The sequence below is a fragment of the Eurytemora carolleeae genome, unplaced genomic scaffold (genome assembly GCF_000591075.1).
Source record: "Eurytemora carolleeae unplaced genomic scaffold, Eaff_2.0 scaffold278, whole genome shotgun sequence".
Taxonomy (NCBI): Eukaryota; Metazoa; Arthropoda; class Copepoda; order Calanoida; family Temoridae; genus Eurytemora; species Eurytemora carolleeae.
The window spans coordinates 7,576-25,279 of record NW_019396399.1 but is presented as its reverse complement, the minus strand read 5'-3'; the positions used below and the strand labels follow the sequence as shown (position 1 = coordinate 25,279).

Sequence of the window (17,704 nt, the reverse complement as noted above, 5' to 3'; positions counted from 1 at the left end):
TAACTTGAGAATAATTAGGAAAAGGAGAATTGTAGTTGTTGATATTAGAGTTTAATTGCGAACCCGGAGACATTTATAGAATTCCTGGATTCCCGGCACACTCCGGGTACTAACACGTGACACAGGCGGGCTTAAAGATTAAACCTATTCGTGTCTCTTAATACGGGGTTTAATAGGAAACAGGAAATAAACTGACATTTCCTCAATATATATATAAACACACGCGGAATCTTTCTTCTATTCTTCTTCATACAATCTTTAAAGGAAAGCTGCAGGTTTATGCTGTAGGACATTTAATTTTTAGAATTTAAAGAAAAATCTTCTTCTTAGTATTTGTAATTTTTTTTTATCTGTTTAACAAGTTATCTCAGTGGAAAATTTGTACAAAACTTTAATGAAATATAAATATAAGTATTTTTGTCATCATGAAATAATCTGTAATTCTCCTAATACCCTTAAATTGGAGACATAATAACATAAACTTAAACATTACCCTCTTAATTCAAGTTTGAATAGGTATATGTTATTCAAAAATAGTATTAAATAAGGTACAATGTATCACTGTTAAAAATTTTGGCATGTTTCAGTTTGTGAATTCCAGATTTTGACTATATATTGTAAAAGTTGACAATCTAAAGTTTAAAAGCATTTACTTGGATTAAGTTTAAAAAAATTTAAGCTTTTTCCGGTATTCCTAGTAGTCAGGGAAGTCAGGTACTCTGTCCCTCCGTAATCTATAGCTGTGAAGACTGGGTAAATGTTAAATGAAGTGTAAACTTGAAAATAGAAACAGATACTTGTAGACCTTAATTAATTATACAATTTACCCCTGCTCAACAATTCTTATACTGGAAGAAAGGGGTTTGTTTTGTGTATTACCAGCGTATAAATGATATTTTGTAACGATTAACTTTAAAAAATTGAGAGTTGTGACGTGCCCTTGGTTCATTTAACGTTAAAACGGCTGAACCGATTTGGCCAAAGATAAGATCAGGATTTTAAAAAAATTAAAGTATTTTGAATTTTCCTGACTTTTTTATGATTTATTCAGATTTTTTAGCAAAATATTGTCGTGTTATTGTTTTAAATGAACAATTGATTAATTTTAACTTAAGAAAACAATTAATAAGGCAAGGTGCGGTGACACATGACATAAAATTTTAAATGAAAATCAATATCAATTATTTTTTTCAATCGTTAAAAAACTGATATTCATCGAACAAGGAAGGATGAGATGATTTTCATTAATTAAACCTATGCTTCACTGTATATCTGTATATCTGTATATATCTATTAATGGGTAAAGACTACTCTATTGTGTGAGAAGGTAGGAGTTGACCGACGCCCTGACCTCACAGTGGAAAGCTGGACTCATGAACCTCATGTATTCACTCATTGTTTAATCATTATTCACAATAGGTATATAAATCAAACATGATTCAAACTAAATAGAATCACAAGGGGGGGGGGGCGGCCTAGCTCTCAGTAAGAAAGTTCGGAATGTAGTAGTTTTCGATGGATTAGGATGGTTCAGAATAGTAAGAGATGGATTAGGATGGTTCAGAATAGTAAGAGATGAATTAGGATGGTTCAGAATAGTAAGAGATGGATTTGGATGGTTCAGAATAGTAAGAGATGGATTAGGATGGTTCAGAATAGTAAGAAATGGATTAGGATGGTTCAGAATAGTAAGAGATGGATTAGGATGGTTCAGAATAGTAAGAGATGGATTAGGATGGTTCAGAATAGTAAGAGATGAATTTGGATGGTTCAGAACAGTTAGAAGCAAGTTAGGATTTGAGTGGTTTAGTCTATGATGGGTTAGGGTAGTTTATAACAGTTCCCAATAGATAAAGGTAATTCACAACAATTCCCGACGGATAAGGGTGGTTTATAATCTATCACGATGAATAAGGGTAGTTCGTAACAATTCCCGATGGATTAGGGTGGTTCATAACAACAGTTCCCGATGGATTAGGGTGGTTCATAACAACAGTTTCCGATGGATTATGGTGGTTCATAACAACAGTTCCCGATGGATTAGGGTGGTTAATAACAACAGTTCCCGATGGATTAGGGTAGTTCATAACAACAGTTCCATGGATTAGGGTGGTTCATAACAACAGTTCCATGGATAAGGGTGGTTCATAACAACAGTTCCATGGATTAGGGTGGTTCATAACAACAGTTCCCGATGGATTATGGTGGTTCATAACAACAGTTCCCGATGGATTAGGGTGGTTCGGTTCATAACAACAGTTCCATGGATTAGGGTGGTTCATAACAACAGTTCCCGATGGATTATGGTGGTTCATAACAACAGTTCCCGATGGATTAGGGAGGTTCATAACAACAGTTCCCGATGGATTAGGGTGGTTCATAACAACAGTTCACGCTTGATTAGGGTGGTTCATAACAACAGTTCACGCTTGATTAGGGTGGTTCATAACAACAGTTCCCGATGGATTAGGGTGGTTCATAACAATAGTTCCCGATGGATTAGGGTGGTTCATAACAACAGTTCACGCTTAATTAGGGTGGTTCATAACATCAGTCCCGATGGATTAGGGAGGTTCATAACAACAGTTCCCGATGGATTAGGGTGGTTCATAACAACAGTTCCCGATGGATTCGGGTGGTTCATAACAACAGTTCCCGATGGATTAGGGTGGTTCATAACAACAGTTCCCGATGGATTAGGGGGTTCCGAAAATTTCCCTTTGTATTTTCAACTGACAAATATGTTGACAGTAGGGAAATATTTTCAGGCATTCATAACATTTCTTGTAAAGTTCTAAATTTCTAACAAATCAATTATTTTTTAAGCAAAGCTAACAACAAGTCTATCTTACAGGATCATGAGCAGTATTCATGATTAAAATATTTTATTATTGTTGCTTTTCAAAAGAAATCCCTGTTCAAAGGACGTACAAAATAGGAATTCTGTCCGGAATTTTTTGTTTAAACTAGTCTTGGGGATTGAAGGGATTCAGATTTGAAGAGGCTATAGAAAAATTTAAATCTTTTTTGCTTTCAAGGTTTACTTTGACCTGGCTGTTCGTTGCTATTTTTGTTTGAATAAAAAAATGCTAAATGCCTATACCGGGCTAAAAGTTTTTGTTGCTCAAAAAAACTCCAATAATCACTTAAAAATGGGTCTTTACGTACACTGCACACTACACAATTGCTGTGTTTCATGTTTATTAGACAACTAATTCATCTGTATGTAAAGTCTTAAAGTACTATAGTATCTTTCAACTGGATGTATTAGGGTCATGGACGTATATTATATATATTGTCTGTAGTCATTTTCACCGAGCTACAGAAAATAGATCCCGACTGCTATGATTGCATCAAATTTCAAGGCTGGGTCGACTTTGAAGTGTCTTAACGCCTTTGTCTTTAATTTTACCTCAAACTCACTTATGATTTTGTAGCTCTAGACATATACATTATAAAACTCTAGAGAACTAGGTTTTAGCTTTTGAGAAGTAATTGGCAAAATCCTCATCGACTTGTGTGTGAGATCTTCAACCTAGGGATTTTCTGTTTCAAATCTGCAATAATCTGAAATGTCGTCTTCCATTGCGTACACATTGATTAGATTGTTCTAACTTATAAAAAAAAGATTGAATATATTGTTCATAGCAGGTTCGACCAAATCCGACATTTTTACGTAGTCCTAACATCCTAACGACATTGTGAAAATAACATCATTATGATTGGGTAATAATTAAGCCTCTTAGAGAAATGAGAGTGAAGTTTTTTTGTTTGTTTTTGTTTTAACATCCTTTAGGTTGGTAAAGATGCGAAATAGGGGGTAATTAAAGAGGTGAGGCTTTTTGGGTCTGAATTTATACTTTGGATAAATTACGGTGCATTAAATATTTTGAAAAATGTAATTTTCAAATTTTGAGAATTTCTGAAAATAACGTCAATAAGTCTTTAATTTGTTTTTAAGAATTTCTAAATACAAAATATTTGAAAAGTGAACACTATTTCAATGTCGTCACTTTTTTGGTTCACCAGCTGGTGGACATTTTTTAAATTTAAAGGTTTCTACGATCGACAATGAATAAATATAAATATTCTTATATTTTCAACTTAATCTAAAAAAGTTGAACAGATCTTGAATTTGTGTAAATTTGTAAATTTGCTCAATTCCAGGTTTCACGATAATCATTTATTCACCAAACTCACATTCTTCAGATCCTCGAATTATCTAAAAAATAAATTTCTTAAAGGGAGTTTTTACTTAATTGTATACGTGAGCTTTTAAATGAAGATTGCTATCAACGATCCATTTGCAGTGCACATAGATTCAGCCATAGATAAAGATATTTTTCATCTTGAAAGATATAAATGTACATTTCTTGGTGATTTTGCGTACATAAGCTATCTATGTGTATTTATTTATCTATGGATTCAGCCTGTTTATAAAAAGTCTCATCAATTTTTAAGACAGGGTCGAGACTTGGAAGGGTCGCAACGCATTAGGTTTTGATTGTACCACTCTAACTCACTTATGCTTTTTTGTAGCCCTTTACATGTATATTTTAGCACTATAAATAACTTGTTCTTAGTTTTGATTTTTAAGAAGTAATTGCGAAAATTCTTATTGATTTTAGCTTGAGAGCTTGCAACCTTTAAATAAATCACAGAAAGTGAACCCTTTAAACCTCTAATCTAAACAACTTTGGGAAGGAGTTTTATCTTTAATAAAGCGTCAGCTTCTCTTTGTTAAAAAATCATTTTTGAATGATTTTTTAAGAGTAAAGATTTTCTACCATAGTTGGAAGATAATGTATTGATAGTTTCTTGCTTTGAATGCATGTAAACTTGTATATCCTAGTAAAAGACGTGGTGCGAGCAGCGGCGTCTTTAATTTCATTCTTATCTTTGTAACCTGCATTGTACTGCATTAAACAAGCCGATCTATCTTTGTAACCTGCATTGTACTGCATTAAACAAGCCTATCTATCTTTGTAACCTGCATTGTACTGCATTAAACAAGCCGATCTATCTTTGTAACCTGCATTGTACTGCATTAAACAAGCCTATCTATTTATAGTAAAAAACTGTACAAAGCGTGGTTGATTGTCGTCTTTGTATTTTGGCATCAGTGAAATAGTTACACATGTAAAATCGTTAGCTTCATTTCTAATTAAAATAAACGACGACATTCAATCCACGATTTGTTGGTTAATTTGCTGCAGGATTAACAAAATTATGCCAATGATAGAATACGTTACTCTCTATTTGTACCTTGACTGTAATTGTGCAAATTTTCTTGGTGTTGATAAATTTAGCAAGGAAGAATATTTCTATTTTCTGATCCGGATCCGGGTTGGATCTTCTCCCTGGACCTCTTTTATCCGTGCACTTCAAGCTACTCCGTCGTCGTTGGAATTCATCCCTGAAACTTCCTAGGGAAATAAATGATTATTGTGATTGGATCTCGAAAAAACGAAAATCTTTTTAAAAATGAATACGATTACACAACAACAAATTAATATATAAAAAATTTCTCTTTGATAGAATAGAAAAAAAAGGACTTTTGTGGATCGAATTATTTCCCTTTACCAGAGAAACAAAATCTTGTAAATCGGCTCTTTAATTGTCAACCTATTTCTTTTTCAGTCAACATATCTTATTTCCCTTTGAGTCAATCTATCTTATATCCCTTTGAGTCAACCTATCTTGTATCCCTGTAAGTCAACCTATCTTATATCCCTTTAAGTCAACCTATCTTATATCCATTTAAGTCAAACAATTTTATATCCCTTTAAGTCAACCTATCGTATATCCAAAACCTATCTTATATACCTTTAAGTCAACCAATCTTAGTCTTATATCCCTTTAAGTCAACCTATCTTATATCCCTTTAAGTCAACCTATCTTATATCCCTTTAAGTCAACCAATCTCATTCTTATGTCCCTTCAAGTCAACCTATCTTATATCCCTTTAAGTCAACTTATCTTATATCCCTTTGTATCAACCTATCTTATATACCTTCAAGTTAACCTATTTTATTCTTATATCCCTGTAAGTCAACCAATCTTATTCTTATACCCCTTCAAGTCAACCTATCTTATTTCCCTTTAAGTCAATCAATCTTATTCTTATATCCCTTTAAGTCAACCTATCTTATTCTTATATCCCTTTAAGACAACCTATCTTATTCTTATATCCCTTTAAGTCAATCTTACGTCCATTCATTTTATTTACCTTTTAGTTTCTCCTTAAGATTATTACAGTGTCCTGGGGTATCAAGAGGTATACTATTAAGGTATCAGTTATTTTATTATTATTCATTATAAGTTGATCATTTCTGGAGAAGGAAATGTTTTTTTTTGCCTTTTTTGAGTAAAATGTCAGCATTTTTTTTATATTCAGAAAATTTACATTTTCTTGTCGACCCTAAATAGATAGTTTTAGCACTGCGGGGGGAGGGGAAGACGAGAGTTTTAAAATGAAAATAAAATATTTTTACTGATTCCTATTGGATAGATTGTTTGAGAATAGTTTGAGGAATTGTTGCTCTGCCGGAGTAATCTTCTCATCCAACCTCGTCGCAGCACAGGACTCATTCTACTCCAGGGGGGAAATAAAAATAGTCAAAATTATTAAAACTAGACGAATAAAATTCTAGAAGTAAAAAGATGTAAGATCACTGTGTAAGATACAACTTGCAGGGCTTACCATCATGACGGTACACATACACCATGCAGGGCTTACCTTCATGACGGTACACATACACCATGCAGTGTTTACCTTCGCGACGGTACACATACAGCATGCAGGGCTTTTACCATCATGACGGTACATATACAGCACACAGGGCTTACTTTCGTGACGGTACACATGCAGCATGCAGGGCTTACTTTCGTGACGGTACACATGCAGCATGCAGGGCTTACCTTCATGACGGTACACATATAGCATGCAGGGCTTACTTTCGTGACAGTACACATGCAGCATGCAGGGCTTTCCTTTTTGAGGGTACACATGCAGCATGCAGGGCTTTCCTTTTTGAGGGTACACATGCAGCATGCAGGGCTTACCTTCATGATGGTACACATGCAGCATGCAGGGCTTACCTTCATGATGGTACACATGCAGCATGCAGGGCTTACCTTCATGATGTTACACATGCAGCATGCAGGGCTTACCTTCGTGACAGTACACATGCAGCATGCAGGGTTGGTGCATTTACTAATCCCAACCAGGGCTAATCCACAATCAGGATCATTTAACCATTCGCCAGCTCTAAAACAAACCGATTACTCGCATTAAACTCTAATGTTTAAAATCCATATATCTTTGCAACCTAAAGTTTCCAACCATTCATTTCAGAAATCAATTTAAAATCTTTAATAACGTGCCAGTTATTTAAATATTTTTATGAATTAGTTTAATATTTAATATTTCAGAAAAGGTTCTCACCTCCACATATCTTCTATATGCTTCTTACAATCTTCAACCTTAAATTATGTACATTATATTATATATAAATTTTTTACATGTTTGTATTTATCCTTTATGAAAAACTTTTTTTTTTAAATCATTGATTAAAAATATGTATCATCAAGTAAATAGAAATTACCTTAGAAATCTTAATGGAATAGGACCCTTTAACTCCAAGTAACCTAGTATTTAACCATGGTTCAAGGACTTTTAATTTTTATCATTTTAAAGAATTTGAAGGATATACGATGGGCTGACTTGAAGGGAATGTTCGCGAAAAATTAAAAGGGGGTATAGGCTAACATCGGTCGCTATTAATCTTACTTCTATCTGTTGCGTCTGTAAGGAGAAAATGGTTAAACACAACTCATACCGAAGAGCTTCCAAACAAATTTACGGAGTTGCAATATTTCACTCAGATCGTAAATAATTCAATTAAATTTAAAACTAACCATTCAGATATTATAACCTATTATTATCAAATTTAATTCGATGCATTCATATACAAAATTTTGATGACAGGTAACTGCAGTTGACCAAGTTCCTTTCAAATTGTTCAAGATATTTTTGATGCAAAAAAACAAACAAAAAGATTTAAATTATTAAAAAATAAAACTGAGTTGTAAAGTTGTTTTGAGTGTTTTATTGGTGGTAGTCAAGAGAAACTGTCAATAAGAAAAGCTTCTCTTTGATTATTTGTAAACTTGTAATTCGAGAAAAGCTTGTTAACAATCAAAGCTTAAATAAAAAAGTCGTCTTCTTGTATTGATAGCTTACCACTTTTATTGAAAACATGAAACTATTTGAATACAAAGTGCAGGTTTTACAGACGAAAATGTTGTTTTGTTTAGTTTCTCAAGCTTTTTTTGTCGCCAGAAAGTTCTCGACTGTAAGAGCTATAGAAAGCCGTGATTTAGAAAACCCGCAATTGTTTCTTATTCCGTTTCCTTTTCTTAAATAATTTTTACAGATTTAGTTCCTGTAACATGGTTCCTGAGTCCTTCTCGCTTCCTGCCAGGATGAGTTTTATACTTCTTGCATCTAGGATAATAATATTGTCAACATTTTTGAAAGTCACCAATAACAGGACAAATTAGGTTTTTTTTTTCTTCAGATTTTCAGAACATGGAAAACTGAACCATTTTACAGGGTTTCTCTCTTTGCAAAATTGTTTGATATACCAATAAAAGACAACAACCCAAATTTACTTTTTAGATCATTATATTCATCGAGTTGTAGGTTGTCATTAAAGTATCATTCTTTGTGCATAGCCCTGAAACTGTACCAGAGACAGAACTGTCAATTGGTCATTCTTACCCGTCAATGGTTGTTGGATTCGACCCTGTTTTAGACTCTGGATCTAACATTCTCAACAGACCCTGATCTTGACCAATCCTGTCCTTGTTCTCCGTCCCATCCACTCCTGAGAGATCATCAAACGTGTTTTTTTTCAGAGTAAACTTGAAGAATTGGTTTTAAAACAATTCTAACTTAAATTTAGGGACATTTTGGCCAATGAGATTTTAACTTCTCAACATTATGGAATCTAATTTCCGACTAAATATAAATATTACCAATACTATTGCGTTGTGCTTTACTTTTACACAGAAATTGAGTTTTTAGTCAGGAAAATAACAATTTATCTTTCATTAACCATTTTCTCTTCTTTCTCCAAATAATGCACAACGCAATTGTATTGTTTATAAAGAATCAAGAAAAGTTTGCAAGAACAAAGTTCTAACTAAGCCACACAAAGTTTGATTATAAAAACTATAAATCCGCAGGAAATATGTTAAAAAAAAACAAAAATGATTCCTTGAGTTTCTGTTCCTGCCTCCCTGGCCAGGATATTCGCATCTTCACTTTTAGAATCACATTAACAAAATATTTTTTAAATCTTTAAAATAATTTTTGTAAAGAACAAGATTTTCTTTAGCAAAGGATAAACAGTATACTTATATTGGTAATTCTTTTCCTTGATTCGCTAGGTTTATCTTCATCTTCATCCTTCATGGCTTCCAGGATCTCTGGATTAAGAACTTTTGCCAGTTCATTATTTTCAGGATATACTGCTGCTAGTTGTTTGTCTAAATCGGAGCTAAGATCCTCGGGATTCCCGTCAGTGTTAGATAGGACGTTTTCAATTGCATCCTTAATCCCGTTCAGATTATTCGGAGGATTAACTCTGTGGTTCAGAATCATTGGACTCCATCTTTCCGGGATTTTTATCTCTGGGCTTGAAGCTCCAGAGTTCATGTCCTCCTGGCTTGAAATGTCAATATCTGGGTCAATAAATTCCAGCACTTTTTTCTCCGAGTTCACATAGTCTTGCTGTGGAAGTTCTGCTTTAGCTGTTTCATTTTTTTGGAATATTGGACGAACATTTTCCAGCAGTACATACTCCGGTCCATCAGTTCCCGGGGATTTTCTGTCAGGGTTTTCGGATTCATTTTTACTCAGAGATGTTACTTTAATGATGTAATCCAGACCTGCTGGTGTTGTGCTCAGATCTGAAGGTTTAGTTTGATCTGGAGCTGTAGAATCCAACTCTTCTAAATTTCTGAATTGATAGTTCAGTGTAGAGATAGGATTAAGAACAGGTTCAGGCGAGCCAGTATCAGGTTTAAAAGTCTGATAGGGATTTTTTTCTGGACTATCATCAAAACTGGACGAATTTCCGATTTTAAAAAATATTGTAAAAGGTTCCCCTTTCCGACCAAGATCATTATCATATTTCTGAGGGATATAAGGATTTATTTTTCCATAAGCTGTGTTTGCCAACCCTGGAACCCATGATCTAGTTGGTTCTGAAATTTCAGGGAGTTCAGTAGATGCTTTTATTATGCTTGGTTCAGTTTCCGAGGATTCAGTTTGTTCATCTTCTTTTTCCTTGTTGTCAGCTATATCGCTGTTAAGGAAAGGATAAGAGTTTTCAAAGATTACTGGGATTTCTTCCGCATCTTCATAAAATCGATCACCAGCTGTAGAATCCTGTCTATCACCTGGGGCAGTTTTCAATTCCTTCATTTCTGTGGTAGCTTCAGATTTCTTTATTTCTGTTGTAGTTTCAGATTCTTTCATTTCTGTGATAGTTTCAGATTTCTTTATTTCTGGTGTAATTTCAGATTCCTTCATTTCTGTGGTAGTTTCAGATGCCTTTATTTTAGTTGTAGTTTCAGGTTCATTCATTTCTGTGGTAGTTTCAGATGTCTTCATTTCTGTGTTAGTTTCAGATGCCTTTATTTTAGTGGTAGTTTCAGGTTCATTCATTTCTGTGGTAGTTTCAGATTCCTTAATTTCAGTTGTAGTTTCAGATTCCTTCAATTTGGTGGAAGTTTCAGATTTCTTCATTTCTGTGATAGTTTCAGATTCCTTCATTTCTGTGGTAGTTTCAAATTCCTTCATACCTGTGGTAGTTTCAGATTCCTTCATTTCCTTTGTAGTTTCAGACTCCTGCACTACTGTGGTAGTTATAGATTTCATCATTTCTGTGGTAGTTTCAGATTCCTTCATTTCTGTGGTAGTTTCAGATTCCTTCATTTTTGTGGTAGTTTCAGATTCCCTCATTTCTGTTGTTGTTTCAAATTCCTTCATTTTTTTGGTAGTTTCAGATTTCCTTATTTCTGTTGTAGTTTCAGGTTCATTCCTTTCTGTTGTAGTTTCAGATTCCATCATATCTGTGGTAGTTTCAGATTCCTGCTTTTCAGTGGTAGTTTCAATGGTGGTAATTTCGGTGTTATCTTGATCTGTTATTTTATCAGTTTTGTCAGGTGGAGCATTGTACTGATCCATATAATATAAATCATTATCATCAAGATCAAAAGGTTTAAATTGTTTAGTTGTTAATGCTTGTGTTGTTGTTACAGAGTCATTTATTTCTGAGGTACTTACTGAATCCTCTGTAATTGTGTTAGTTTTTGATTCTTCTCTATCTAAAGTAGTTTCAGATTCCATTACATTTATTGTGGTAGAGTTAGACCCTTTCATTTGTGCTGTAGTTTCAAAATCCTCTTTAACTGTGGTGGATTCCTCTTTATATGTTGGAGTTTCAGATTCTTTCATTGTTGTTGTTTCAGATTTCAATATAACTGTTGTAGATCCTTCTTTTATTGTGGTAGTGTTGTTCTTAGTTAGGTTTGGTGTGAAGAAAGTAGAATTCATAGTTACTGTAGTAGTTGTGATAGTCATAGAAGAATTTGTACCATCAGGTTCATAAAAAGTAGTCATTGGAGCTTCAACCTCTTCAGAAGTCTGGTTTACTATGTTATTATCAGAATCAATTAAATTGGTCGTGGTAGAATAAAAAACGTTATTTAAATATTTATTCAAATCTGTGAGTTCGTTTCCTGTTTTAGTAGTAATGTAATCTTTTGAATTTGTAGTGTTAGCTATGGAACCTGTAGAATTCACAGTTGTAAAATTAAATTCATTGTTTTCTGTTGTCTCATCATCAATGATCGTTATATCTTTAGATTCTTTTTTCTCTGTGGTAGTTTCAGTTTCAGTAGATTCCTTCATATCTGTAGTAGTTTCAGATTCCTTAATTTCTGTGGTAGTTTCAGATTCCTTCACTTCTGTGGAAGTTTCAAATTCCTTCACTGTGGTAGTTTTAGATTCCTTTATGACTGTGTTAGTTTCAGATTCTAACATACCTGTGGCAGTTTCCAATTCCTTCATCTCAATGGTAGTTTCAGATTCCTCTTTTTCTGTGGTAATTTCAGATTTCTCTTTATCTGTGGTAGTATCAGTTTTGTCAGGTGGACCACCGTACTGATCCATATAATATAAATCCTCTTCATTAAGATCAATACGATTAAATATTTCAGTTGTTGTTGCTTGGGTTGTAGCTACAGAGCCCTTAAGTTCTGACGTAATTTCAGATTTCTCTTCAACAGTGGTAGTTTCAAATTTCTTTTTATCTTTGGTAATATGATTTGTTATAGATTCCATGCTACCAACAGTGGTAGCATAATGCTCATCGTATCCTGAATTATATGGGTCATTGTAAAAACCATCATTTGGTATTAAATTTTCTGTTTTAGTTTCCAATGATGTTGGTTCTGCTTCCAGTGTTGAACTAGTTTCATCTCTACTGATTTCAGTACTATTTTCTAAGATACTTTTCTCTGATATTTTGTTTTCTGCACTTGCACCCCTTGTTGGAGGATTCTCTGTTTCATCAGTACTGATTGTGTGCTCTGCATAATCATAATAATTTGCATCTTCTGTATTTTTTATATCATAATCAGAGTCTGAATCAAATAACTCATCATCTATATCATTGTCAGATCTAAAATTTATTTCGTTGGGAGTAGTACCATAGTCCTGTCCCTTCATATCTGAACCATCAATTGATTTTGCTGTGGTTGATTCAGGTTCAGAAACTTGTATATTTGTAGTAGACTTAAGCTCCAAAGTATCAAAAGTACTTAATATCTCTTTTGTTGTATCAATTGGTGACGTTTGTTCAAAAGTAAAAGGAGATAATTTGTTTTCAACAGTTCCAGGTTTTGTCGTGGTTGCTGGGTTTTTAAGCTCTGGTTTGTCAGACCAAGGTTCTGTTTCTCTGCGTTCTGGATTCTCTGTTGTGCTGTTTTCTATTTCAGTTTCTGGTATTTCTGATTTTATTTTTGCTGCAACATCTGTATCAGTATAATCAGACCCTATTGTAGAAGGTTTAGATGTTACTGGAATACTATTGTTTTCAGTATTGTTATCAACTGTATTACTAGACAAGGCTACTTTTTCAGTAAAGTTTCTGACTGTTGTTGTTGTTAATGTTTGAACACTAGTTTTTGGTTCATGAGTTTTAGAATTGGTCTTGTTTTTCTCTCCTTCCGAAGTAGTGGAAGGACTCTCTGTATTGAGAGGAGTGGAAGGACTCTCTGTATTAAGAGGAGTGGAAGGTTTCTCTGTATTAAGAGGACTAAAGGAAGATTCTGTTTCAGAGTTTATTGTGGAGTTATCTGTTTCTGTTTCTGTGGATAAATTTACTACGGTTGAATCTTCTTTTTCTGTTTTCATGCTAGTTTCTTCATTTGTTACCAAACCACTGCTAGTGTCTTCTTTTTCCAATGTTGTGTTTTCAGGCTCATCCTTCTCAGAGTTAGTATCTGGGTCTTCTTCATCCTCAGAAATTGTCTTATATTTTCCAGTTTTAGGGTTTTTATCTGTATCAGTTTTACCGGCGATTGTATCGGAATCTGTTTCTTCAGACTTTGTGTCCTGTTCATACTTTTCAGTTTCAGAACTAGAGTCAGGATTTTCAGTCTCAGAACTAGAGTCAGGGTTTTCAGTTTCAGAACTAGAGACAGGATTTTCAGTCTCAGAACTAGAGTCAGGGTTTTCAGTCTCAGAACTAGAGCCAGGATTTTCAGTCTCAGAGCTAGAGCCAGGGTTTTCTATTTCCAAATTAGTTTTAGTTTCTTCTACTGGAACAAAAAGAACTTTGGGACTCGCTTTCTTTAAGCTTGGATAAATATCTTCTGCTTTTAAGTCATCTTTTGCTTTTTGCAAAGAAACAAGATTTTCAAGCATTTTATTTTTGATTTCAAATTTTTCTCTATTTCTCTTGTTTTTGTTTCTAAAAAACGAAAATTATTAAAGATAAAAAACATTTTTGGATTTAATCATAGTTGTTTGAAATATATATGAAAATATGAAATAATAATGATAATATGAAAAATAGTATATAGAATAGTCATAGGGTTGGTATCATAGTAGGGTCAGAGGTCTATGCATAAACTTCAATATAATATTATTTGATTGATATTTTGTCCTTTAATTCGTTAAAGAGAAGAATTGTCTAAACTGCAACCAATCAGAATCAGATTGTTAATTGTAGAAACCAAGCAACCAATCAGAATCATATTGTTTGAAAGTCTGGTTATCTCCTGTCCTACTCCAGAAAGTCTGTTTATCTCCTGTCCTACTCCAGAAAGTCTGGTTATCTCCTGTCCTACTCCAGAAAGTCTGGTTATCTCCTGTCCTACTCCAGAAAGTCTGGTTATCTCCTGTCCTACTCCAGAAAGAAAAAGTGGACTAAAGATCGTAAAGCTCATCAGTAATTTCCTTTTGGGATGAACTATCAATCATTGCTAATTTTCTAACCATTAGCAAACTAATGTTTATTGGGACTTTCTATATAATCATAATAAATATATTATTTGTTATGTCTAATAATATTTTTACCCATATGAGGTATGCCAGATATTCCCGTTCATCAGATCTAAATTCATAATCATAAAATATATGTTTAGGATGATCGGCAGGGGGGGGGGGTCGAGGGTATAACTTTTGATAGGGATATCGCTTAGTTTCTGCGATGGAACTCGATATCCAGTAGATAATCTGTTCAGTTGGGTTGAGGCTTAACTCCTTAAATCGGGGAAATTCCTGGCACCATTGAGGGAAGGGAGGAAGGCCAGCCACCCCAATTTCTCGTCCGACCCACATTTCCCACATTTTTTCGTCAAATAATTTGGGAAGGATGAGGTGCCTCGAACGAGACAATGAGGAGAATGTGGTTCGTGTGAGAAATTGTTGTGGTTGTCCTCCCATCATAAATGTATCCTGCGTCTAAGGTTTAGCCGTCAATGTGAAAGATTGCCGACGAAGTGATGTACTCAAGTTCCCTCTTAAATGGGCTGGGATAGGAGAAAAAGGGGAAGGAGAAAAAAGTAGGAGATAGAACGTTATTTGACTTGATGGAATGGGAAGATGAAGGAAGGGCGCAGAGACGAAATAGGAGAAGAAAAACAAAGGGAATTGGAAAGAGGAGGACGGAAGAATTTGAAATGAAGGGCAAGAAGATGAAGACAATAAAAAATTCTTGGCAGAAAATGATTTTAAAAAAACGTGATAAAAGGTAACATTGTTTTTTATAAGAAAAACAAGCTGAATATAGCAAAGACGACCTGTAATCTACACAAATCATCACAAATATAGAAATATCTATGAGAACCAAAGTCCAAATTTAATAAATTTGAGCCGCGTCACAAATCAGCCAAAAACCATTTTCAATTTAGCGCTGGCTTAAATCTTGAACATTCAATAGAAATTTAAGTGGAACCAACCATATTTGAGCCGCGCCTCAAATTTAAGCCACGGCTCAAATTCTTTAAATTCGGCCTCAGGAATCCTACGATCGGAAATTAAACTCAGTACAAGTGATATTTATATACAATTTTAATTTTTTTTTCCGTTCTATAAATCAATAGTGGCTTGTCAGGTAGATCTGTACCTTGATCTACAGGGTGTTCCACATAACATGACAGTAGAAAGACGACTTGAATGTCGTCTTTGATCTTTGAAAAAATGTACAGCACTTGATCGTTAACATTGATCTATAGACGTTCCTTCTACGCTTAAATTACGTTCTATGTTGAGCAGGAGAAACCTCATTTTTTATTCTCTCTGAAGTTTGCGTTTTGTTTGCCACATTATTAAATCAAAATAAATGGGGAAACTCCTAAAAGTTAAAATCGTTCGCAGCTATCTAGTTTTGGGTAGTAATTAAAATTCTATTTATAAGAAATATTTGAGATTAGGTACCGAATTTAATTAATTTAAACTAGGTCGCTGAACTACCTTCTACCGGTTCAAATTTGAATAACCGATTCAAAGTTAAATATTCTTGACAATTTAATCGGTGACTTAAGATTTGAGCCAGCAGCAGGTAGTTCAACGACCCCGAACCTGTTGTTTTCTTATTTAGTCCATGTAAAGGTTTCAAAATCATTCTTGGTCTCTCCTTCATCCTTCTCCGAGGAGTAAACTGATACCTCGGAACCAACCTTTATCAGGTTCAGAGAAAACTAAGAAATCTTGAAAATGAAAACGAAAATGAACTTTACAAAGTTTGAATGTTCCGTTTAGGATTTGTACATTTATATTCTTTGAGGTATTCTCCGAACCTGTGTGTAGAGAGGGAAGGTTCTCCTCTAATCCCTGGAGGCAGGTTCAGAATTATCTCGAATATATTTGGAAGTCGTTTCTCAGGGTTCTCATTCACACTGTGCTCCAGTTCCTCGCCCCATCCTGACCAAAGAAAGGCTTAAATTATAAAATGAACGAACACAATTTGTTGTCACTAAAATGGAAATTATCTCAGACACATTTATATTAAAAAAATGACATTTTTGTTTAAAGATCTAAAAATATCAAAAATTTAATTTAAAAAGTTCTTAGTAGATGTTTTAAAAATTTATTCAAGCTTTTTTTTTAAACTTCCAATTTTGTAAAATGTATCCAAAATATATTTTTTAACAACGGATCATGAGTAAAAAAATTTAAAATACAATAATTAAACATTAACTTAAACCAAAATACTTAAATCTAAGCTAGATGCTAGTTAAAGAGAGTTTTGCCTTTATTTAAAAAATAATTAAGAAGTTATAAATAAATAAATCACAGCACCCGTATTGTCAATATCATAATTCTAAATTAAAGTGGATAATACCTATATATTTATAAATGTCAAGAGGTTTTTTAAGATATATCTAAAAACTAGATTATAGTTAAAAGTACAAAATATCTAAATATCGAAATAACACGAAATTTCATTAAAAATTGGATAATGATTATTTAAAGGATTCAACCAAAAGTTTCGTAAACTGTCTCTTTAATCAGCTTACCCTGTGGAAGAGAAGAGAGAATGCAGAGTATATTGAGAGCATGCATCCTTCAATTCTTCAGCACTGAGAACAATCACAGGACATTTGATACTAGATACATTGGAACAATGAGGTAAACTAGTTCTACTTTAATAGAAAAATATTTAAATCCTTTTATCTTTAATCCTGGAGAAACTAAATCCTAATATATAAAGCTGCAATGTATTGTCTGTCACACGATGGTGCGTCCTTTGTAAAAGGCTGCAAAATTGTACCAGAAATTAAAACTTTTGTGTAAAATCTACAACGTTTGATATCGATTTCCACTGTGACAACTTTAGAGATAACTGCTTGATCCCTTCATTTTGTTTATCCCTGCAGATTATGATCACCAAGGGAAATCTAAGAGAAAGTAAATTAGTCTGTTGGTCTGTGAATGTTTACATACAAACGAAGTAAGTAATATCTAAGGAGATTAAACCTGGATCTGCTGGTTCTTCAGGTTCATGGTTAACTATGGTTTTCAAGGTTATCCTGGTCCTCAAGGTTCCCCTAGTTCTACCAGTTCTCCTTGTTCTCATTGTTTTAATGTTTCTTCTAACTTTGTTCTCCTGGTTCCCCT

The 17,704-nt window shown here is 33.9% G+C and overlaps 1 protein-coding gene across 4 annotated transcripts; it reads right to left on the bottom strand.

The window, feature by feature from the left end:
• Positions 1-4,076: 4,076 nt before the first annotated feature.
• Positions 4,077-17,189, bottom strand: LOC111702463 (mucin-12). 4 transcript variants are annotated; one of them, XM_023474157.1, is made up of 16 exons: positions 17,104-17,189; positions 16,384-16,507; positions 16,166-16,263; positions 14,660-14,696; positions 10,544-14,051; positions 9,444-10,489; positions 9,284-9,330; positions 8,786-8,891; positions 8,462-8,509; positions 7,608-7,650; positions 7,448-7,485; positions 7,174-7,270; positions 6,501-6,592; positions 6,230-6,282; positions 5,266-5,426; positions 4,077-4,222 (listed from the first exon to the last, which is right to left on the bottom strand). In XM_023474157.1, exons 1-16 carry the CDS (start codon positions 17,147-17,149, stop codon positions 4,184-4,186), a joined length of 5,583 nt encoding a protein of 1,860 aa, XP_023329925.1. In that variant the 5' UTR covers positions 17,150-17,189; the 3' UTR covers positions 4,077-4,183. The 4 variants fall into 4 exon arrangements, with proteins under 4 accessions (XP_023329925.1, XP_023329926.1, XP_023329924.1 ...); XM_023474158.1 differs by having other exon boundaries at positions 9,444-13,731; positions 13,786-14,051; XM_023474156.1 differs by having other exon boundaries at positions 9,444-14,051.
• Between the last annotated feature and the right edge of the window lie 515 nt (positions 17,190-17,704).

What these genes read in the sequence shown, in the direction of transcription:
- LOC111702463 (XM_023474156.1), bottom strand. Translation starts at nt 17,149, where the DNA reads ATGCATGCTCTCAATATACTCTGCATTCTCTCTTCTCTTCCACAGG. An exon ending in GATAAACCTAGCGAATCAAG is followed by an intron (nt 9,331 to 9,443) that starts GAAAAGAATTAC and finishes TGATTCTAAAAG; the next exon opens with TGAAGATGCGAATATCCTGG. An exon ending in GCATGTGTACTGTCACGAAG is followed by an intron (nt 6,593 to 7,173) that starts GTAAGCCCTGCA and finishes CCCCTGGAGTAG; the next exon opens with AATGAGTCCTGTGCTGCGAC.